The 23439-nt window shown below is 41.4% G+C and overlaps 1 protein-coding gene across 3 annotated transcripts in view; it reads left to right on the forward strand.

The window, feature by feature from the left end:
• The window catches only part of ITGA6 (integrin subunit alpha 6), a 77792-nt gene that overhangs the window by 48353 nt on the left and 6000 nt on the right, over positions 1–23439 (forward strand). For 2 of the 3 annotated variants that reach the window (XR_013828606.1, XM_079923534.1), the window contains exons 10-24: positions 3160–3258; positions 3508–3569; positions 7294–7454; positions 7612–7755; positions 9154–9269; positions 9384–9573; positions 9661–9744; positions 9841–9920; positions 10072–10149; positions 10237–10339; positions 11733–11906; positions 12088–12186; positions 12287–12397; positions 12495–12593; positions 18968–19093. Coding sequence is in view for 2 of the 3 variants with exons in the window: in XM_079923534.1 (XP_079779660.1) it covers positions 3160–3258; positions 3508–3569; positions 7294–7454; positions 7612–7755; positions 9154–9269; positions 9384–9573; positions 9661–9744; positions 9841–9920; positions 10072–10149; positions 10237–10339; positions 11733–11906; positions 12088–12186; positions 12287–12397; positions 12495–12593; positions 18968–19093 (1726 nt within the window). In the remaining variant the exon portion in view is untranslated. Of the gene's footprint in view, positions 1–3159; positions 3259–3507; positions 3570–7293; positions 7455–7611; positions 7756–9153; positions 9270–9383; positions 9574–9660; positions 9745–9840; positions 9921–10071; positions 10150–10236; positions 10340–11732; positions 11907–12087; positions 12187–12286; positions 12398–12494; positions 12594–18967; positions 19094–22241; positions 22372–23439 lie in introns of all 3 variants that reach the window. The other variant, XM_079923535.1, reaches the window with a different exon arrangement.

Genomic DNA, 23439 nt, shown 5'->3' on the forward strand with positions numbered 1-23439 from the left:
ATATGAGGCCAAAGGAAGAAGAAAAAAAAAATTTAGTTAACTGAATGAATGTGTGTTACTACCTTTATATGCCTGTTTCTCTCTGTACATATAAGTGTTAGGTATTAACCTTAAAATACTCAACATTTTTAAAAGGTGGAAGAGTATAGCATAACATTCAAGTATTTTAGCAAGTTTCCATCAGAAAGCAATTTGAACTTCTAGTTCTAGTTTGAGGCATAGACCTCAGGTGTCAAGAAGACTTGAATTTCTGTAACAAAATTTGGTTACGACGTCTTTCCCAGTAGATAACCTGACTTTAGCCAATTAAATATTTGCCTCTGTATGTAATTGATATTTTAATATCCTTACTTTCCCATCCTCTTAAGTAGGTTGACTGTGAACCCTGTAAATGTGTTCCTTCATTCCTCATAGATAGTATGAAAATAAATTTCAAAAGCCTTTGATAATAAGATAATAAGAAATAAGGTAACTCCCTTATTTTACAAACAAGGAAAATGGAGGCCCAGGACTTGCTTGAACTTTTAAGGCTGGATCCTGTGAGAACAGGGCGTGGTACCTAAATCCTCCCAACTTCAGTCCCTGGGCATTTCTCCCCACTAAATTATACTAGTACTTCAGGGTACTTAATAAATAAATGCTAATTAAACATGAGACAGCTGAGCCATAAGATTTGCTTTATGTGTTAAGACATTTTTTATGATTCATATATAATGTGCACTCAAAATTGTGTGTGTATGTTGTGTGTTTAAAAACAGAAATAAAAATAGGATTTAGGCAGAAGTATGTGTTAAAATATTTCCTTTTGAAATTTATGCCGCACTAAAGCCCTAATACTATTGTATGTAAAACACTCTAGCATCTGTAGCAACTGGCTTTAAAATATTTGTGAATTTTTGCCTTTTAAATATGCTCTCAAGACTTTAAGAACATATCTACAGGCGTACTTCATTTTATTGTACTTTGCTTTATTGCGCTTCACAGATACTGTGTTCTTGGTTTTTTTTTTAACAAATTGAAGGTTTGTGGTGAGGTGCCATTTTTCTAATATCATTTGTTCACTTCATGTCTCTGTGTCACATTTTGGTAGTTCTTGCAACATTTTAAACTTTTTCATTATTATTATTATTTTCATTATGGTTGATCTTTGATATTATTGCTACGACTTCCTGAAGACCCAGATGCTGGTTAGCATTTTTTTTTTAATTTATTTATTTTTTAGCAATAAAGGTGTTTTTTTTCTTCTTTTTTTTTTTCTCTTCTTTCTTTTTCTACAAACCCTTGTGTCGAGGGCTGACTTTGAATAGATCGCAGCGAGGGAGCTGCTCTGCTAATAAAGTATTTTTTAATTAAGGCATGTACATTGTTTTTTTAAGACATCATGCCATTGCAACTTAATAGACTACAGTATAGTGTAAACATAACTTTTATATGCACTAGGAAACCAAAAAATTCAAGTGACTCCTTTATTGCAATCCTTTTGCTTTGTTGCCGTGGTCTGGAACCAAACCTGTAGTATCTCCGAAGTATGCTTGTAGTTAGGATCTTAGAAATTAGTAGCTGTCTAAATGTAAAATAACAATAGAAGGGTTAAGATAGTTAAGATAAAGGGAAATGAAGAAACAAAATGTAGGCAGCATTTGCCCTTCAATTGGCTCCTGGCTTCCCCAGGAAGGTACTCAAAACCTCTCTGGCCTACTGATAGATGGATTCCAGAAGTTCAAAGTAGCCGTTTGGAATTTGGATACATTTTCTTGTCGAAACACTTTTCTCCAGAATGGCTGGGTTTACCACAAACCCACTAAAGTCAGGGAGACTGAATCCCTGTGGTAGTGGAGCAATAGAACCTGCTCTGAGTCCCTGCTGGAGAGCGAAGGAGCAGAGAGGTGCGCTGTCTCCCCAGCCACCATACACTTGTACTTCCCTGCTTCTGGGGCAGGGGTTAAGCCGTAGGCCCTTGGTGACCCCTTTGCTGTGGGAAGTAGGGAAGAATACGTAAGGGAGAAAGATGATGTTTTTACATGGTGAGAAGGGCTAAAGTTGTGGGACTCAGCTTCTTGTGTGCTTGTGAGGTTGGGTTAGGCAGAGCAGAGAGGGGAAAGGATAAAGGATTCAAGGTTTTGCTTGTAGAGATATTGTGCGGGTAGAAAAGCTGTAGTCAGTACTGGCAGCAGGTGGACAAAGGCTTAAGGTTGGGGGTGGGAGATTCCGAGGGAGGATAGGAAGGGCACATGTTTGTAAGATGGGGACCCGTAAGTTCAGGATTTGCCTGGATTACTAAAATTCACATGCATGTAGAAATCCTGACAGCGAGCACCCCAGGTGTTAGGTGTATGTTGGTGTAATCTTTTTTTTTTTTTTTGGTGTAATCTTTTTTTGGCAAGATTACTCAGAATTAAAAATGCATGTGTTCTTTGACTCAGCAATTCTGCCTAGGAGTTTAATCCTACAGATAAATAGATGTATGTATTTAGGATGCATACATGTGCATGGATGTATATGCAAGGATGTCTGTCAGAGCAGAAAGACTTAAAAAAATTATCAATGTCTACTGATTAAGGACTGGTTAAATAAATGATGTTATGTTGACACATGCAACACCACCAGCTGTGAAGAACAACTAGGTTTGTGTGTATAGATATGAGAAGACCTCTGAAATGTTAGTGCATGAAAAAAGTAACATGCAGAGCGATAAGCATGAAAAGCTCCCACTTAAAAAATAGATGCATGTTATTATATTTAATTTTAGATAATATTTTTAACTGAAACTGACTGATAACGTCTGGAAGGACATGCAAGTCTCCTTAGGGGTTTAGGTGGGGACGAGACATATTTGCCTGAAAACTCTGGAACTTTTACATGTTGCCCATATTTTCTTTCAGTTTAAAAAACTCTAATATTAAAATCATTAAAACAATCTATAATTTTAAATAAATCATATTTAAACATTTTTATAAATATCGTGTAAACAGGCTTTAAATTATCTCTGTTAACAGTTGTTTTCTTTAGCAGTGTGGGAGCAGAAATCACATTGGGGAACATTTTTTTTTCCTGTGGTTTTTAAGATGCCACATCTGAGGATGCCTATCTATTATGTGAGTTCATCTTACCTCCAAGTAGCAAAGGGCTGAGCTTGTTTTTTCACTCCTTTGTCTTCAGATCCCGGCCTGTGATTAATATTCAGCAAACCATCACAGTTACACCTAACAGAATTGATCTCCATCAGAAAATGCCCTGCGGGGCGCCTAGCGGGATATGGTGAGCGTTTGCGCTGTGTCCACTCTTCCCCCAGTGTCACGTCTCTGCTTGATGATGGCCCTGTTACCCTGAGGAGCCACAGGGAAGATTAAGAGAAATGGTCAAAGGGAAGAGGAATCTGTCAAGTGAATATATAACATTTTACTCATCAGTCGTCACTGGGGGGATTTCAGGGCTGGGGAACGTGTTGGGATATTTTTCTAGGGCAATAATGCATCTCTTAAGAAATATGTGTTTGATTTTATACAGCCTGAAGGTCAAGGCCTGTTTTGAATATACTGCCAAACCCACTGGTTACAATCCTTCAATAAGTAAGTACCTGCTACTTTTAAAATTATATCTTTTCTGTCTGCCAGGTTGAAAGTTGCATAAATAATAGAAGAATAAAAAACTGTAATGGCCAGAATGGGTCCATAAATTCTGGTTTAAAGAACTAAGTCTATCTGTTGTCTCCTCTTTAATCAGGAGGGTGAAGCCCAAGGGGAAAACTGCATTTGGTCCCCATTTGAAGTTTCCAGAGCAGATGATGTAGGACGGAATGAATGCCTTGGAAAAGTACTCATTTGCTTCCACAACCGTTTCCTCCATTTCTGTCTTTGAAAAGCAGTGTGGAAAATTGGTTTTGTACTTGTGAGGTGGCGGGTGGTAGCTGTAGAAGAGTGACCGCAGGAGCCTGCGTCCTGCTCTAATAATTACCAGTTTATAGTCTCTTTGCTGCCCGGTCCCCTCCCAGAGGCCTCCATGGCCCAGAACACCCAAGCTGTGTCCCCGAGGGTGGGCCCTGGGGGGACGTGAAGGCCGGCCTTGAGAACTCAGAGACTTGGGCCCTGCTCCTGGTTCCAGCACCGATGCTGACTGACCCTTCAACACAGAGCAAGTCCCTTAACGTTTGAGTTTTTATTTTCCTATCAGTTTAAAAAAAAAAAATGCAGGACAGGGTGGTCTATTCTCATGCCTTTCAGTTTTTACTCTACCTTGAGATGGAGTGAGTTCTCTTAGGGTTTGTCCGTGTTACCTAAAGTATTACTTTCTTTTCTTCATTAAAAAATGTCCCTTTATAACACCCCAGAATTTGACAGCTAAGTCGGCCTTCACCCAATCCCTGCTGTCATAGGCCCACTTGGCCTTCATCTTACCGGATTTTAAACTGTCCTCAGGTGGTTTCTTCATCTCTTTGACCTTTTTAGGCCCCTTCTTCTGGGCCACCTCCTGCTGTACGGTCTCCCCACAGGATCTGTGGACCTTGCATGGAGTGTGCACGGTGTGGGTGTATTAGGACTTTCTACACCGGAGGAGCTGTGGCCTTTCACTTTACTTTTGATGTAGCCGGCATTTTATTGAGTACAGAGAATCGTTTTTTGTGTGGCTTTCAGTGACGACATATTTTATGATTTCTCACAATCTGTCATCCTCTCAGTGTAGTTTGTGTTGTTTTTACCCAAATACAGTGCCTTACACTTGCTGGCTTGGGTGACGGGCCTTGTACCATTGTGTTTGGAAGTAGCCTAGAGAGACCAGGAGAAACAGTGATTCTTTGACTGGGCAAGGAGAGGAAACGGAGACACGTTTTTTATTCTATTGGTCATGTTCTCAAACCACTCTGTTTGCCTGTAGATGTGAAATCTCACCGGAACACTCCGTGTCTTCCCCCAGATCAATCATTTCTACAAAATAAATTACACACTTCCTTCTAGCTTTAATGCTGCGCTTGATGCCATGTAAATGAATTTTATATTCTGTAACTACTCCATTAACCAAGTGTTTATGGATGGCCTACTGTAGATAGAACTTTTTTTTCTGAAGACATTGAGAGAAAACCAGTTTTCATTGCCTTTGCTTCCACGGTATTGGGAAATTCTGAATCAAATAAAGCAGAACTTGCACAAAGCTGCAGAAGTTAATACCTCTAAAATCTGTGTTCCCAGTGTCAGAGAGTGTGAGCTTATTGTCTGACTAGGCTGTTTTAACTCGGCAGTCCTCAGATGTGGTGTTCCATACGTACAGATATTTATAATTGAGCCTTAATGACTATTCTACTTGGCTTGCCCCTCAAAAGGTCAGCAAAGGTGGCCAGCAAGGATTTTAAGATGATGTGAACTGTCTGGAGGGTCAGAAAAGGTTAGAGTGGGTTTGGTAGATAAACGGTTTTAATGCACCCACACCCTCCCCTGCTTTTGCTGTGAGGCGCACTCAGCACGTGAGCCTTCGTCTGGTTCATTGTGAAGTTAGCAGGTCACTGATAAATGGATGATGTCAAGGTTCACAGAGGGCCTAAAATGGAGGCCCGTTCCATTTGGCAGCCGTGACATTTAGGAATTCTTTAGATGGACACAGAAATTACTATTGAAACTGTCATTTCTAAATTTTGGCCTTCCACATTGGAACAGCTATTGTTTGAGCATAAGGATGACGTCACATTGTGTGCGCGCAAATGTGCATTGGCCGTATGTTGGCGTGTATGCTTCTGTTCATCTATTCTACCAATTATGTTTATGTCAGGTGTTCTGCCGTTGCCGGGGAGTACAGTGGTGAACCGACCGAGGTGGTCCCTGGCACGGCTTTGCCTGGGAAGATGGTCAGGCAGTCACAGGTCAGCCGGCTAAGTGTGGTTATGGGAGGAATACTGTCGGACCCCCAGGAGGGGCGAGGAGAGGCTTCCTAGAGGAAGCGATGTCCACGCTGAGATCTGAAGGAGGAGTAGGGTTAGTCAGCCAGTGACGGGGAGTCAAAAAGTAGGGGGTGGTCCAGCCGGCAGAAGGGGAGAGTGACTTGCGCAGAGGCCTAGGGGAAGTGGGGACCTGCATGTCTAAGAGGCTTTGTAAGGCAGTCGTCTTTTGTGTTTGTGACAGAGACTGTAGGATTTGCCTCCATCCCTCACTGCAGGTCCCTGGGCCAGCCACCTAGCTCTGTGGGCCTCCAGTTCTTCATGTGGAAGAAGAGGGAATTAAAATAGATGCTCTTAAAAAGGTCTCTTCCAAACTCTAATGTGAATATTAGAACATGGGTTACTCATTTTCTGGAGCAGATTTTTTTTCCTTGAAGCTACCTGCCCTGGCCCTGTACACACTGGTTCACTTCCTCTTCTGATGGTTAGTGAGTGATTAATAAATGTAAGTCATTTAAGTGTTGGCCCATAAAGAAACACAGTTGAGTTAGCAGTTACATATAGCGAACTGGCAACGAATGCATTCTGAAGTCAAGAAGTGAGATTTTGATCATCCAAACCCTAGCTTGTCTGCAGGCTCTGTTAGTGTCGGTAATCGCAAGCAGGATGTGCCTTCTGGGGCTTTGGAAGTGGAAACTTTGGTTGTCGGAGCTTTATTAGCTAACAAACGGGCCCTCTAGTCCCTGAAAGGAAGTATATTTTTACCTTTTAATTCTTTTTCTTTTTTAAGTGAAAAGTCTCATCCTGTTGTCAAAAGACATCTCCATCTCTAACATATATATTGTTCCTCTTTTAGACAACTCTCCTTTATCAAAGCTTCTTAAACTTGAATGTGTGTAAGAACCACCTGATGATCTTGCTAAAATGCAGATTCGGGTTAAGTAGGTCTGGCTGGGGCCCAAGGTTCTGCATTCCTGCCACAACTCAGGAGAAGCCCCTGCTGCTGATCTAGAGAACATTTTTGAATTTAAGCATCGGACTGTTGAAGGGGGAGTCAGTTTAGGCGCTTAGGGAGTGTTGGCTGCCCTCCTGTTGTCTGAGGTACTCTTGAGTTCTAGAAACACAGTCAGACACTGATTCTTAGATGCTGCTCTGAGGTTTTGACTTACTCTCGAGCTCCCCCAGGTGGCCCAATGGAACTGTAGCTTTAAAACATTATTCACAGCAATGGGTAGGAGAGAACAGCTTGATTTGAACATCATAATTCAGTCAGAATGTACATTACCAGGGAATATGAAGGAAAACAATGGCAGTGGGAACAAGTGTTCTAGGAGGGATTAAAATATATCAAAAAGGGACTCACCATACTTACAGCTGCCTTGTGTACGAATGCACTTCTGAGTTGCCATGATGTTGTTGATTACACCTAGCCATTGCGGGCACACTGGAGGCTGAGAAGGAAAGAAGAAAATCTGGGCTGTCATCAAGAGTTCAGTTTCGAAACCAAGGTTCTGAGCCCAAGTATACGCAGGCGCTCACTCTGAGCCGGCAGAAGCAGAAGGTGTGCATGGAGGAAACCCTGTGGCTCCAGGTGAGGGCTGCAGACAGATCAGTTCTTTTAAAGGGTGACGTGGAGATTTCTGACATTTATACCAGCCACCCATTTTCCAGTACAAAGGAAAGCATTGTTTCGGAGTTCCCCAGTAGCAAGTATAGCATGCTTAACTGTACCTCTGCATACTTTCCAGGAAAATATCAGAGATAAACTGCGTCCCATCCCCATAACAGCTTCAGTAGAGATCCAAGAGCCGAGCACTCGGAGGCGAGTGAATTCACTTCCAGAAGTTCTTCCAATTCTGAATGCAAACGAACCCAAGTCTGTTCATACAGATGTAAGTCTTTCTGACTTTCATTTTGCCAATTGTTTGCCCTGTTATTGTGCTAAATCAGACATCTCTGAAGGCAATAGAACCAGTGATTGATTTGCTCTAAAGGCCATTCCTTGGCAGTAAATAAGCTTTTTAACATATGCAAGGTTTGTTGCAGAAAATGTTTCCCAAATTAGCAGTGAACATACAGGGTACAATTGGAGCCAGAGAGTATTTTTCTTAATAATTTTTGGCCACTGCAACTTACTGAGGCTATAATTGACAGAACTTACTATTCTCACATCAAGTTTCTCCTGTAGCTGTATGGAGGAAGAAAAATGCATTGTATTTGATCACTGAGAGCATTAAAATGTAGAAAAGAAACTGTTGTTAGTCTGAACGTGAAAATCAAGGAGTATCAAAATTCAGCAAGGCGAAAATGTATTAACAGTGAGATAGTCATTTAGTGCCTAATGTAGCCTCTGTAATCTTAGGAAGAAAAATTTAGATCGGATGGCTTGCTGTATACCACGTATGAGGTGCGGTCTGTTTGCTAGGGTTTAGGATGGCTGAGATGCCAGATTAGGCTGGGGAGTGGTGACATCTTGATTTGGCGTTTTGTACTTGTTGTCAAAATCTAGTTCATACTGGAGTGTCCACTCTGAGGCACCTGGTTCTAATGGCTCACGGACGAAGGTTTTCACGAGTGAGTTAGGCTTGGGGGCTGATGCCTAAATCTGCACATTGTAGTTGATTGTCATCAAGCATAGTTCCTTGTATACTTTTCAATATATCTCAATGTCATAGTCACATTAATGTTTCTTGTGTATATTGCCAGCTCCATAGTCACGTTAAACGTGACAAGCAAGGAGACCGTTTTCCTCATTATTTATCAGTGTGATTATTGAGCACCCCTTAGCACAGTGCAAGATACTCTGCCCTTTGCTTTCCTGACCTTGAACTCTGTTTCCCCATCTGTGCAATGGGGCTCTGAATAGTATATACCTCATAGGTCCCTTGTGAGGATTACATGAGTTAAAATATGTAATCATGTGTTAGGTAGCACTGTCATTATTATTGGTAATTCTTACAGTAACCCTGTATAGTAGGGAGGTGGTATCCCGTGTCACCTGTGATGAAACTTAGACTCTGAAAGGTTAAGTGACTCGCCCAAAGCCATACAACTGAGTGAGCAGCAGAGCCAGGTTTACTCTTTACTCTCCTACAGCACCTCAGTGCCCTGGCCAGAGTGTTCTGAAAACACAGTTTCATTAAAGGACAGAGTGGGCGTTTGATGCAAAGCATGTTTGTAGCTTGGATTCTGCTGTCGTAATTGTCACACAGGGAAATGAACTGTATGGAAACAGTCACCTATTTAGAGTCCTAAGTGATGTAAATTACAACGATTTTGTTTTCCTACAGGTGCACTTCTTAAAAGAGGGATGTGGAGACGACAACGTATGTAACAGCAACCTTAAGCTAGAATATAAATTTTGTACCCGAGAAGGAAATCAAGACAAATTTTCTTATTTACCAATGTAAGAATTGCTCCGTAGCACTAGCAAAAATGACTCTGGCTTTGCAGTGACTTTTTGTGAAGGGTTATTGAAAATGTGTTGAGAGCTTTGTCATTTTCCTTTTGTTTTCAATAGTCAAAAAGGTGTACCAGAACTAGTTCTAAAAGATCAGAAGGACATTGCTTTAGAGATAACAGTGACAAACAGCCCTTCCAACCCAAAGAATCCCACCAAAGATGGTGATGACGCTCATGAAGCTAAACTCGTCGCCACTTTTCCGGACACTTTGACTTATTCTGCATATAGAGAACTGAGGGCTTTCCCTGTAAGTATTTCTGGAGACCATGTTGGACGGAAAAAACATTGTGTGGCCGGTGAATGTGTTGTGATCTGGTATGTTCTTCTGTTACAGGAGAAACAGTTGAGTTGTGTTGCAAACCAGAACGGCTCACAAGCAGACTGCGAGCTTGGGAATCCTTTTAAAAGAAATTCCAGTGTGGGTGATGCCTTTACATACTGTATTTTAATGTTTCAAATAACACTACAGTGTCGATATGCTCAGTCTGTGTTAACAGCTATTTCTGTTTTTTAGGTTACTTTTTATTTAATTTTAAGTACAACCGAGATCACCTTTGACACCACAGATCTGGATATTAATCTGAAGTTGGAAACGTAAGAGTTCTTTCAACCTTCCCTTCAGAATTGTTTCATGAAAACACAGCCAGTCAATGAATTGGCCTTTATCTAAAGCATAAAAGAAGTGTAATTTAATGAGAAAACTGACTGTTAAAATAAAACCCTATTGTTTCCTTTTCATTTTCAGAACAAGCAATCAGGATAATTTGGCTTCAATTACAGCTACAGCAAGAGTGGTTATTGAACTGCTTTTATCGGTCTCCGGGTAAGTGTTTGTGTTTAGCACAACAAATCAGTGTTTGAAAGGACCGTTTACGATCCTCACTAAAACCGGTGTTTTTTAATTTAACAGAGTTGCTAAACCTTCCCAGGTGTATTTTGGAGGTACAGTCATTGGTGAGCAAGCTATGAAATCTGAAGAGGAAGTGGGAAGTTTAATTGAGTATGAGTTCAGGGTAAGTGGCCGCAGTTGGCCCTTCTGTTCTGTGTACTGAAAGCTAACATGTGCTGTATATGGTCTTGAATATGTAATTTTAATAAATAACAATAAATACACATGATAAAGTGAGTTTGCCAGCTTTTCAACAGCATACTGGCTTAGTGTAGAAGTCATATTTTCCAGAATGGAGAACCACAACTGTCATTCAACATAAGATTCTGTTCAGAATCCAGTTCAGTTTGGTCCTAGAGAGTTGGAGTTTGGTGTAGAGAGAAAGGAAGAATCGATTTTTCCCCCTCCAGAGTCTGTCTGTAAAACAAAAATCTCAAAGTAATTTCTATCTGGCTTTAGAATGTGTTATGATTTCTTTCTTTCTCTATTATAAGGTCCTCTGTCTTGTTGCTTGTGGTTAATGTTCACGACCTTTCCCGAGCCCAGTTTTGTGATGGTGAATGTGGGTTTGGCATATGCCAGTAAGGAAGACTAGTGGTTGCTCTGACCCATTTCAAAGTAGGCGATCCCAGTGGCTCTTGGTCCCGTTGAATGAACGTATTCTCATGGTACAGAGGTGGCTCCTAAGTCATAGGCACGTTGAGGTCTGTGTGTCTCCAGTCATGCTCCTGAAAACACAGTGACCGTTGTTGAGGTGTGAAAGTCTGAAGTAGCAAGAATGGGCCCACCAGGGACTGCAACAAGGTGAAGAGGCAGAATTCTCCTCTGAAAGCACCTCTTAGCTCTGCAGACATGGATGGGACAGGTAGTGGGTGGTGGTCATGGCACCTAGGCAGTTGTGGCTGAAGGAGAGGTCTGTGGGTTCCGGAGCAGTCCTCCACAGAAATTCTTTCGATTTCTGCTGCAGGGAATTGCTCCCTGCCTGCCCCCAGCTTGCACTCGTGGGTTCCTGGCTGCCAGAAGGGTCCTACTCCGGGTCTGTCAGTTGTTATCCCAAGCCTCCCCTGCATAGTAAGGACGGGGGCAGCTTCATTTTTGCAGCAGGTGGGGCTTCCCAGAAGCAGGTGGTGGGTGCACTGCCACCGCACAGGCTTGGTCATCTGCCAGGCAGTGTGGTTACAGAGCGATACACAAACACACATGTGGCTTTTTCCTGGGTCTGTTGAGAGCCTGGCATATCTACACTGCAGATTCTGTTACAACAAAAGTTGTTCCTGGATGGAATGAACGATTATTTCTCTTCGATCTCTCTTTTCTTTCTGTTTTTATTGACAGGAATCTTTAAGCACACGTCTCTATTTTGAATGCCCTATCCATACTCCATTTTTGGAAACTGTGCTTTTATTGTAGTATTATGCCAGATACTTTGGCTTTTTTTCTCTTGGCAACAGGAACTGCTTACTTAATTTTATGTTGAGGGAATTACACTGAGATAATAACGTATTATTTTCTAACAGGTGATTAACTTGGGCAAGCCTCTTAAAAACCTCGGCACAGCAACCTTGAACATCCAGTGGCCAAAAGAAATTAGTAATGGCAAATGGTTGCTTTATTTGGTGAAAGTAGAATCCAAAGGATTGGAAAAGATAGCTTGTCAGCCACAAAATGAAATAAACTTCCTGAAACTAAAGGTAGGCTGGTGGATTTTACACTTAAATTATTTCTGCGCCTTTGGTGATGGGAGAAGGGTGAAGATTAATTGTCAATCATGTGAATTTGGCACTGTTTGGGGAGGGAGAGCTGAAGACATTTGTACAGTAGTACCAAAAAATTACCTTAGGTGGAACTATTTTTGGATGTAATTCTTTTCAGGAGGCTCACAGCTCAAGAAAGAAACGAGAAATTGCTGAAAGACAGACAGACGATGGTAGAAAACTTTCTTTATTTGCCGAAAGAAAATACCAGACCCTCGTAAGTGTTTTTCAAGAGCTGTGAATGTTTGACAGGAGGTGGCGGGAAGGCCTTCCCCAGACCCCTGCGCCGTAACCCCTGCTCTTCCTTTTCTCCCCAGAACTGCAGCGTGAACGTGAACTGTGTGAACATCAAGTGTCCGATCCGAGGGCTGGACAGCAAGGCCTCCGTGGTTCTGCGCTCGAGGCTCTGGAACAGCACATTTCTGGAGGTGGGCTCCGCCGCCGGGCTGTGCCCCTCAAGTTGTCTGCCACCTCCCAGGACATTTTCCTCTTCACTAATGCTTTCACTAACTTTGTCTCCGACAGGAGTACTCCAAGATGAACTACCTGGACATCCTCGTGCGGGCTTCCATTGATGTAACTGCTGCCACCGAGAATATTAAGCTGCCCAATGCGGGCACTCAGGTGAGGGGTCCCCGGGCTTCACTCAGCTCAGAGCAGATCTCTCTCCTCCACCCCATGCCCGTGGCCTGAGGATGTGCTGCTCTGCAACTCATTTCCCTCACGGCACTGTCACCCCCTTTAAGGAGAAAGCAGATGGTATCTTAAGGTGCGGCCCACCCCAAGCAGCGTTTCAACGGAATCATTGCAGAAAGAAGTGATTCCCGGGTCATCTCGATCTGTGGTGCGTGGGGTAGATTTGAGAGCTCTTGGCTCAAGGAGAGAATGGGTGCACCTCCCACGTCTTGTACCGCCCCTGATGCTTGTCACCGTTGTCAGCGTGTCCCCAGTGACGGTAGCCTCACTGCATTATGGGGTAGCTCGTGGCATGTGTGGCCAGCAGCAGTTACTAGAAACGATCTCTATATAGGAATCCAGAGTTGAATCTTGTAAAATCAGTCTCTGGTTATCCTTTGAAATAATTGAAGGAAACCGTCATGCCTCCTCGGACAGGTCTCTTCAGAGCTAAGCACCCTGCTCTTCAGTTTTCTGTCCTGCCCTGGCGCAGCTGAACTGGTTCCGGGTCTCTGCCCTTCCTGGGCCGGCCCCAGGCCTTCAGCTTACCCGAACCTGCCTCCCGGTGTCTCAGACCCAAGCGTCTGTTAGTTCAGCCTGAAATTTGGTTTTGAAACGGTTGCTGAGGATGGTTTGCATTTCTAGTGGCTACCGTTTTTACGTTTGCGTTCTGCTGAAACTTCCAGGTGTTTTCATCAGAATGTGCTGTCAAGCGGTATTTCCCATATCCCACCCTTGAGCAAATTTACAAAATCTAAATGCATGCCTTTAGGTGTATCCTTGCATTTTATGTGATTTACTTTTGGTCCGTGGTTTGGGTTTACGGCATACTTTTGAGTCTCGGTCATTTGCTCTTTGTTAACTTTCTATCCCTGCAAGCTTTATCTTTTTTAAAACCAAGAGGCATGCCTACTATGTCTTCCTCCAGGTAATTAAGAAAACTATTGAACAAGAGTAGGAGCTTGTGTACCACTAGTCAGAGGTTCCTTGTCGGGGTCTGACACCCACAGGGGCTTGTATCAAGCTCGCAAAGTAAATGCCGGCAGGTTACAGTTGGGAATGTTTTGCAAAAGAGAATGAATGGAGAAGGAAGGATTGTGAATTACTGTCCTGAAGCTGATCTACTGATGTATTTATGACAGTGTCCTGGCTTCAGTCCTCTCACCAGCTGAAAATCCAGTGAGTCTTCCCGATCACCTTGGTTTCTGGGATATAGTGGCCCTTAGCTGTTAAAATTTATCATCCAAACCAGGACATGTTTATCTGGGCAGGATGCTGGGTCACCTGGTGCAAGCCAGGACTGCCCCAGGCTCACCAGGACGTACCCTCACCCTGGCCTTACATTAACTTTGCAGGTTACTCCAGCCCAGCTTTCTACCTCTTATTAATAAGGCATCATGAGGACTGTCAACTAAACTACACCCTCCCTGAGAATCCTTTAACTCCCTCTCTGACTGAAGGCAGTTGCTGAAACTTCCTGTGACTTTTAATCAGCAACCCTGAGAACCGCTGAGTTTTTAGAGCTGCCAAGAGAAAGAACACCTTAGGGGGAAGGGACTAGCTAACATTAATAAAATGTTAATTAAGTGTCTGCCATCTACTAGCTGCTTTACCGATATGCTGTCATTTAGACTGCAGAAGAATGCCAAGGTAGACATTGTACCCACTTTACAAAAAAGGAAGCAGGCACAGAGACGGGATGTCATTTGGGGTCCTGGATTGAAATCTGTACCTGTCTGACCTCAGGGCTCCTGTTCTTTGGCTCTGTGACACTTGTTCCCCATTAAGTCCCCAAATCTCAAGTTTAGATGAGAAAACTTGAGTCCAAAAAGGAAGGTTGTCTCTCCCTCAGGGTCACAGGACCAGCATGTGGAGTTAAGACCAGACCTCGGGCTCAGAGCCCCCTCATCAGGTCCTCTTGTTTTCTCGAAGATAATGGAACTAAGTCCCCTCTTACCCAGTCTCATGGCTGGGCCACAAATGCAGATGAGGTTCTCTTGGGTATTTCATGTTCTTCGGGCTTTGAGAGCCCATGCCTACCAACGGGAATTGGAATCTTTGCTGTAATCCTACTTGATTTGTTTAATAATTGGTAGATTTGAAAACGGGTTATTAGTCTCATGTTTAGAACCCATTTCTTTTGAAAACCGAGACTTTTTTTGTAATCTCTAGTCTTCTGTTACCTCTTCTATTAACTGATTTCTGAGATAAAATAGTAGCTCAGATATCATATCTACACGTTTCTTTAGATTTTAAGGTGCAGTTTTGGGAGGCCTAAAGATTCAAACTTAATTCAAGTGTCAGGATGCCTTCATTTTTTATTCCCTCACTTACTGAGGGTTTCAATTTCATTTATATCTTGGTTCCTCTCTCCTTTCCAGTGTCTAGATCATTTTTCTTTGGAGATAGAAGCAAAGGAGGTTGAGTAATTTAGTCTTGTCTTTTGGTGTTAATATTGAAACATCTTCCCATTGCTTTTACTCTAATCCTGGCTTTAAAAAGATGAAAAAAAAAGCCTTTGTTTCCTTATAACCCAACTAATTTCAAGAGTTTTGTGTTCATTTCTTAATAAAACACTTTCAAGATATTGTTACAACAAAGTCAGAGAGAGCTGGTCACCTAACTGAAACAGCTAAGATGGTTACTAAAACTTTAGTATCAATTAAATTGATCCAATTAACAATCCAGTTAGCCATGGACACACTGCGTGCCTTCCCTGCAAAAATGCTAGAGAAGCAAAGTTGAACAAGATAGTGTCAATTGTGAAGAATTTCACGGTCTAGGAGATCGCGAACTGGGAGAGAACTGTTGAAGTCAGTCGAGGAGGAAGGAGATTACCTGTGGGTTGTACTTATATACCCCCATTTCATTCCTAAGGAAGTAGGAAGAGAGTGTCTAAGCTTCCTGGTTGCCAAAGATGAGAAAGAATGTGATAGGTGAGAGTAGGCACATCATTTTTCGGGGGGAGGAGCTTTTCTTTTTTTGGTTCTAAATTCAGAGAAGGACTTGAGATATGGATCCTTTTATAAGATGGATTTCTGATATGAAGAACACTCACTAAGGGGATGGTGTCTTTAATAGAGAGTTTTGTAAAAGATAGGAAAATCCCTTCATTGGGGGGTTTCTTATACTGATGTTCAATAAGAGCGTAGGCTATTACATGACAGAGTGATGTAGGGAAACGGTTTGGCTGGGGGCAAGCTAATGTGGTCTCAGCACTGCTCACTGGTGATGGAATTTAATGCATCAGCAGAGTTAAGCCCTTTTTCCCCTTACGGACACATGATGGATGAGGTTCACATGCACAGGTCATCCCTATGGAAATGCCTAGATTTTAATGAAACCAAAAAAATTTTTTTTGATTTTGGAGTTGGAGTAATTTCTGCTGGCCTGAACCTGTCATTGTCCATCAGTAACAGTTGCTGTGACAAGATGAGACAAGGCTTCCCGAGCTCTGGGAGTCGCAGCTCACAGTTGGTCTCCCCTCACCTGATTCTAAGGCCAGCTCCACGCAACCCCCATTCTCAGTCCCAGCTGGAGAATGACTGTCATACACACACACACACACACACACACACACACACACAGTTGACAATTTAAGGAAACAAACAATAAAATCTTGCTGACTGGCCTCTCTCGCCTTCCTGGACCGCACTGTGGCCTTGCACACACTGGGTTTGCAGAGCACATCTGGCCTTTAAATGTGTGGCCCAGCCCCTAGCATCAGTCCTCAGTCTTTGATGCACAGTGAGTTGTTTTAGTTTTTAAAACCACACACCACCCCAGCCCCAACCCGCAAAATAAACTACCTTGTTCAGCCCTTATGCTGTTGGATTGCAGCCTTTTATGGGCATGGTTTCCCCCTATGATCAGCCATTTAAAAGGCTCTGGTATGCGGTGTGACTTATAAGGCTGCTTGCCCTTGCCGTGGACCAGTTTCCACTCTCCACTTCAAGGTTTCATCAGAGCTTATTCTTAAACATGAGGATGGCCCTTCCAAGTCATCACCTTGCCCCAGGGACACACTGTGTGGCTTCCCTGTGCTACATACTAGGGAAGCAAAGTTAAATGAGATAAAGCATAGGCTAATTGAAATAATCTTTTTATTTTAGAATAGTCTGTCTTAGCAGTCACATCAACTATATTATTTCTTCACCAGTCTCTCACCATTCTTTCTTCCCCACTTCGTGGGTACCCCTCTGCTTGAACCAGTAATCTCAAGAAAGGGTTGTTTTAGCTTAAAGCTAGGACACCTGTTGGGGGATGGGAGGCAACAGAAGTGAGCCATGAGGCCCTCCCTGGGGCTGGGAGCTTGAGTGAAACCTCATTGAGAGCATAACAGGAAACATAGTAGCTGAGAAAGGTGTTTATGCTAAAAACTCTAAAAGTGAATTCTTTCCTATTAAATGTTTAAAGGAAAGCATTTCTTACTTTTAAGTATATTCCATAAGCCAAAGGAGGTTGAGAAGCTGTTTTCTAGGATAAGTAGGAAGGGAAGTACTTTAAGAGATTTTTAAAGAAAGAGTTCTAGTATAGTAGTATTGAATCACAGTGTAGACACAGAAGCATTTTTAGGCAGCATCCAGAATTCAATATTAATTTAGAATACGTGAATAGAAACACTTCTCAGAAATTAAATTTTTCCCTCTAAGTTTTCTTTACCCTTCACTTTATATTCTCTAAATTCAAAAATATCAGAAACTTCAAACTGGTAGATCTCTAATCAGTATAGTTTACAAAATCATATTTGTAGCTTTCACCAGGTCTTTTATGTGCTTTGAAAGATCATCTCCTGGGAACAAAAAGTCTCCTGGCGTTACAAAACTCCACTTGAATTTCTAAACCCGTGTAACCAAGTTGTAGCAAATTGCCATAAGCAACTTTTTAGATTTCTAAATAAACACTATTTCTATTTAATTGGTATTTGCCAGCTATCAAGTGTTTAGAACTTAAGCTTCTCATCAGCTGCCACTTAAAGCTCTAAGCTGCCTCTGAATGAAGCCAGAGTCTAGTTTGTCTAAACACATTTTGTAGAAGATGACACCAAGCCATTTCAGGAAATTTTATTCTTATGAGGATCTTTAGTTTGCTATCCTGTTACTGAACTCAGGTTTGGCTTCTTGTCGCTCAAGAATCCAGTTGTGAGAGAGAAGTGTTAGGTAAAAGAAAAGATAGCTTTGTCGAGGAAGCTGGCAATCCTGGGGAGAGGGTGGACTCATATCCCAAAGAACCAGCTCCCCAGGTTTTGCTCAGAGATTATGTAGGGAAAAGAGGGGCTACGTGCTGGAGAGGAGGTAATCTTCTATGTTCGGAGATGACCGTCTCAGTCCTGTGGTTCCAAGTAGCTGTCAGCTGGGGGCGCCCTGTAGGGTCCTGCTCGGTTTCAACCCTAAGGAAGAATTAGAATGGTATCCATCTAATGCCTCTAATACCATCTAATAGCTCCATCCCTATTTTTATATTTCATAACGTCTTTAAAATCTGAGGAAGGAATGTAGGCTTATTGTGCATAAACAGACCCTTTTGTTGCCATTGTTGGATGCTTAATTAAGAGAGGTGACCATTCTCAAAAAGATACCAGGTTATATAGATGTAACAAGATTGGGGTTGTGTCCCTATTGATAATTGTTGAAACTTGGTGATGAATAAATGATGGTTCATTATACAATTTTCTCTACTTCTGTTGATTACAAAAATTTTAAAAACATAAGTTAGCAAAGAAATAATTACTTTGTCAAAACACAATCCAGGACTTCCCTGGTGGCGCAGTGGTTAAGAATCCATCTGCAAATGCAGGGGACACGGGTTCGAGCCCTGGTCCGGGAAGATCCCACATGCCACGGAGCAGCTAAGCCCGTGCACACAACTACTGAGCCTGCGCTCTAGAGCCACGAGCCACAAGTACCGAGCCCGTGAGCCACAACTACTGAAGTCCACATGCCTAGAGCCTGTGCTCCACAACAAGAGAAGCCACCACAATGAGAAGCCCGTGCACCGAAATGAAGAGGAGCCCCCACTCGATGCAACTAGAGAAAGTCCACACGTAGCAACGAAGACACAACACATAAATAAAAATAAATAACTTTATTTAAAAAAAACCCCACAATCCAGCATTTTCCAGGTTCTGGGAAAAGATCTCCAAGAAACGTCTCTTAAAGCAGTATTCCGTTACTAAAGGAAAGGATCTCACATCAAAAAGACATCTCACCTGTCCATAGGCTACATTGATCAAAATGTGTCTGGAAGCAGAATTAGTAATATAAACTCATGGTTTAATTCTCGCCTCAGTTTATAATGATATTGCTTTCTTTTATGCCCCATAGGTTCGTGTGACTGTGTTTCCCTCAAAGACTGTAGCTCAATATTCAGGAGTACCTTGGTGGATCATCCTAGTGGCTATTCTTGCTGGGATTTTGATGCTTGCTCTATTAGTATTTTTACTATGGAAGGTAAGTCATATCTGGCACTTGAGTTTTGTGATACAAACTTTATTTCAGGTTTTTTAAAAAGTAAATTAACACTGATAGTATATTTTTTTCATTGCTGCCTTTTCCCAACATTTTACTATGAAACTTTTCCAATATACAGCAAACTTGAGAATTATACAATGAACATCTGAATATCTATCTAACATTTTGTATTTAAAGGTATATAGTATTTGTACATTATAAGGAGCTTCTTAAGTGTGTAAATTTGGTGTTTTTCACATATAATTTAGCACGTTTGGCAAATAACAATTTAAAAAATCTTACCACTATGACCTTTTCTTCATCTAAGATCAAATTCTGAATCTAAGCCAAATTGTTGGGTATCACATTAATCAGAATCTGTATCCCGGTTAATTTCAACTTTCGTAAAGAAATGTTCATGGCAGCAGTTGGGGCTTGTTACAGTTGCAGCTAGATTAGGAATAGGAAAGCATGAAATTAATGAATCCCAGAGTAGTTTTCATAGCCTATATCAAACATAAGGAAGATCCGTGTTTAATATAATGTTCTTCATTAGAATTTGGTCCTGCAAATATAATGTAGTATCTTCCGCCTGCTTTCTACCAGTAAATAGTCTACATTACAAAAAATGTATGAGATGTTGCATACTTTTGTTGCCAGAGATTATGACCTATAGATTTTGGATTATTCTCAGTGAGTAATGGAGGTTCACAGACCTTTATCAACCTTTGTCAACAATCACAACTTGTAAAAAAAAAAAAAAAAAACTCAGTTTGTAATGACTTATTCAGCAGCACAACTTGACATGATGTGAAAAGAGGCTCTTTATGGTCTTTATCCTTTACTCATTAGTGTCACTGCAGAAATACTAATGTTTTGATTACTGTGACATTATGTATGCAGTGTGTTACTTTTCTAAAATGCCAAAAATTCTAGGTTTCCAAACACGTCTGGTCGAGAGGTTAACAGATTATGAAACTCCACCGACAATATCTAGGATCAGACTATCCTTATCTTTTCCTTGGATCCAAGAGTATAATGGACAGGGCTCAGGAGATTCTCACTTTCAAATATTGGGCATCTCTTTTTCACTTTATTTTTTCAAGTGACTTCCTCTTGCCAAGATAATTTTCTGAGATAAGTTTCCTGTGTCCTCCAGTTGTGTGATTGAAGCTTGGTATCTGCTCATGCCAAGACCCATCCTCCCATGGGATGTTAGCCAGTCCTACCTCTGATGTTTACTTCAGGTAGTAGGTTTGTCTGATGAGCACAGCCCGCCAATATAGGAGATGCTTTGGAAATTATTTTGATATCAAAAACTGAATGCAAGGTTTGATATTTGAGGATGGCCTTCTGCTCTCCAGAAGAGGTCACAAGAACAATCTTTTTCAAAGCAGATCTTATTGGCAGTCTCTAATGAGGGTAAGTTGAGAGTTAAGAAACCCAAGCTATATAATCTTGGACAAATCATTTCACCTCCCTGGGGCACTGGTTTGCCTTAGCTGCTTAGAAAGTGGGTTGGACTAGATGATCTCTCTCTCCTTTTTTTTTATGTTCTAAAGTATCCGGACTCACAAGTGAACTCTAAAGTAATTAGACAACTTCTACAACAACCCCCCCATGAAAATCATTTTTATTACTTTATGCTTTTCTTTCTGAAACTGAACTGTTTGCTTTTATTTGCTAAAATAATAGACTTTGAGGACCAGAGAGGACTCTGGTTCACTGGCCTTTAAATTGAGTTTTGCACATCCACGTAGGTGCCAAGACGAAGCTACGCAGGTGGGGCTAGGGGCAGTATCCCCACTTCAGCCAGAGCCGTTGTGACTTTATCTGCTTTGAACATAGGGATTCTGCATAGGGTTTTGTTTGAGGGTATAAGAGAAAAGTCCTCCAGCCTGGTCCAGTCACCTTCATTTTGTAAACAAAGATGCTCACGCCCATGGATGTTAAGAATGTTGCCAAGTTAGAGGCATAACAAGGACTCTTGGTTTGTGGTTCATTCCTTTTCCCACGATATTTACTAGCACGTGTTACTGAAAGTTGGCTGGGTGTGCTCACTGTATAATAAATGTCAGAAATGAATATCCAGATGAATAGCCTAGATCAACAGCCTGGATCAACGCTGCACAGTAAAACTTTCTGTAATAATGGAGATGTTCTGAAGCTGCACTGTCCATTATGGTAATCACTGGTCACATGTGGCTGTTGAGCACGTGGAATATGGCTAGTGCAACGGAGGTATTGACTTTTAAATTTAATTTAAATCTGAATAGCCTCACGCGGTTAGTAGCTATCACATTGTACAAAGCAGATCAAGATTTGTACTTCGTGAGTTGCCAGGCTAGGCTGCAGAATTTTCCAGGAGGTCAGAAATTGTTCAATCAAGTTATATATCAAAGGGCAGTTCCATGGCCTTATGAATGAGATAAAAGTAAGTAGAAAAAGTTCTCCACGGTTGAACGAGGAAATTATAGTAGAAAGTGGAATTATACCTTTATACTCATTTAGAGTGACCTAACCTGAGGAGCACAGGTTCCTACCACTTAAGTGTTACATGGTGGTTCAGAATTTGGGAAAATGACAGCTGTCGTTGTTTCATGACAGTGTATTTGAATTTATTTTGTGATTTACCTCCACCAAGGCCCCCAAGCAAATGGCATTTATTCCATAAAATGCACTGCGAAGGGCAGAAAAATATTCACAGAATCTATTTTATTTGGATTTGTGCTAAGCCTTAGAGAATTTATTCTTTACACTTTGAATCAGTAAACTGTAGATGTCAATCTTTTGCCTATTTTTAGACTCCGTATTCCCTGCAAGAAGAAACCACCCAAAGCTGTAATCAGATGTGTATATATTTTCCATTTTAGGATGATTTTGGTCCTTAGGATTGGTTACAAATAGAAAAATCAATCAGCTAATGTCATCCATGTAAATGTTTGACCAGAGACCCATGGTAATAGAGTTGGGTTAATTGCTGTCACCATGCAGTACAGCGCAGGGGCTGATCCCTTTTGGTTGATGCATAGTGGTCTCTCTGTAAACAAGCTGTAAGTAGAAAACAGGTTAAAATCTGAGATTTTCTTTTGTTTAGCTTTTATACACAAAACTGTTAACACTGACTAAATACCTTGCTTCCTTATAGTGTGGTTTCTTCAAGAGAAATAAGAAAGCTCATTATGATGCCACATATCACAAGGCTGAGATCCATGCTCAGCCGTCTGATAAAGAGAGGCTTACTTCTGATGCGTAGTATTGATCTACTTCTGTAATTGGTAATTGATCAATGTTTTTTAATCGCTAGCTGTGGGACCCGCTATGGTTGTGGTGGCTAACTTTAAAAGCAACAGCTTGCTGTGTGTGTCCCATTAACAGATGTTTCCAAATGTCCACACTGGCTTGCCTTGCTTGGATTTATTTCATTTATTTCACTTGAAAGCTTACAGTTTTTAAAAAATGCACAAAGCATCTTTCATTGCAGGTGAGTAATTTTGTGGTGTTGTTGTTGTTATTAAACATTACCCACAGCAATGAAGAAAACGGCAACCTATGTACACAAAAAAGGAGGCTTTAGACCTCCACAGTAGCCCAGTTTGCCATGTGTTGTTAATCCAGTATGTAGCATCTCACTTGGAATTTCAAAGATGTATAAGAAATCATCCCAGATTTCTTGTCCATTTTGGAATTTCCCACAGACAGAAGCTTGTGTTGACTGCCTCATTAACCTATTGCATGTTGGAAACATTGCGTTTCTCTTGAAGAGAAGCCTTTCTCACTGTCATCTTTTTGATCTCCTTGCTATGAAGTGATGGGGGAAGGCTTGGAATGCTTTTATTGTTGCTCAGAAATTGTTTTATGCGAGCTAAGCATGCAACTTCCTTTCCCTGCATATCTACCATGGGTCAAAGACCATTGCAACAAACTCTAACTATTGGCGTGATGGACATTATGGTCAACTTCAGAAGATGATTCTTTGCCACATGGCCTTCAATATACAAAATTCTAATATAAAAATGCTCTGGACAGTTTATTTCAGAACGTTGTAATGGAGTTTGACCTTGTTCCTTGTTCCTAGAGATTTTTTTCAACCTTGGGTCTCAGTTGATTTTAAGTTTGTATTTGGCTTTTCTTATTTGTAAATCCACGGAAATGGGAATGGCAGAGATTCCTTTTTCCATTTCTGTGGGCATGAGAGGGTAGAATTACCCCTATAATCCCTTTCCATGGCACTGTCAACGATGAATCCCAATTCCATTTCAGTTTTCTGTATCACCCTTGATTTCTTCTTTGTTTAAATGGGGAAGAGCCACATACTCCAACAGATAGTTGTTTTGGCTTTTTTG

The sequence above is a fragment of the Stenella coeruleoalba genome (assembly GCF_951394435.1).
Source record: "Stenella coeruleoalba genome assembly, chromosome: 6".
NCBI classification, from domain to species: Eukaryota; Metazoa; Chordata; class Mammalia; order Artiodactyla; family Delphinidae; genus Stenella; species Stenella coeruleoalba.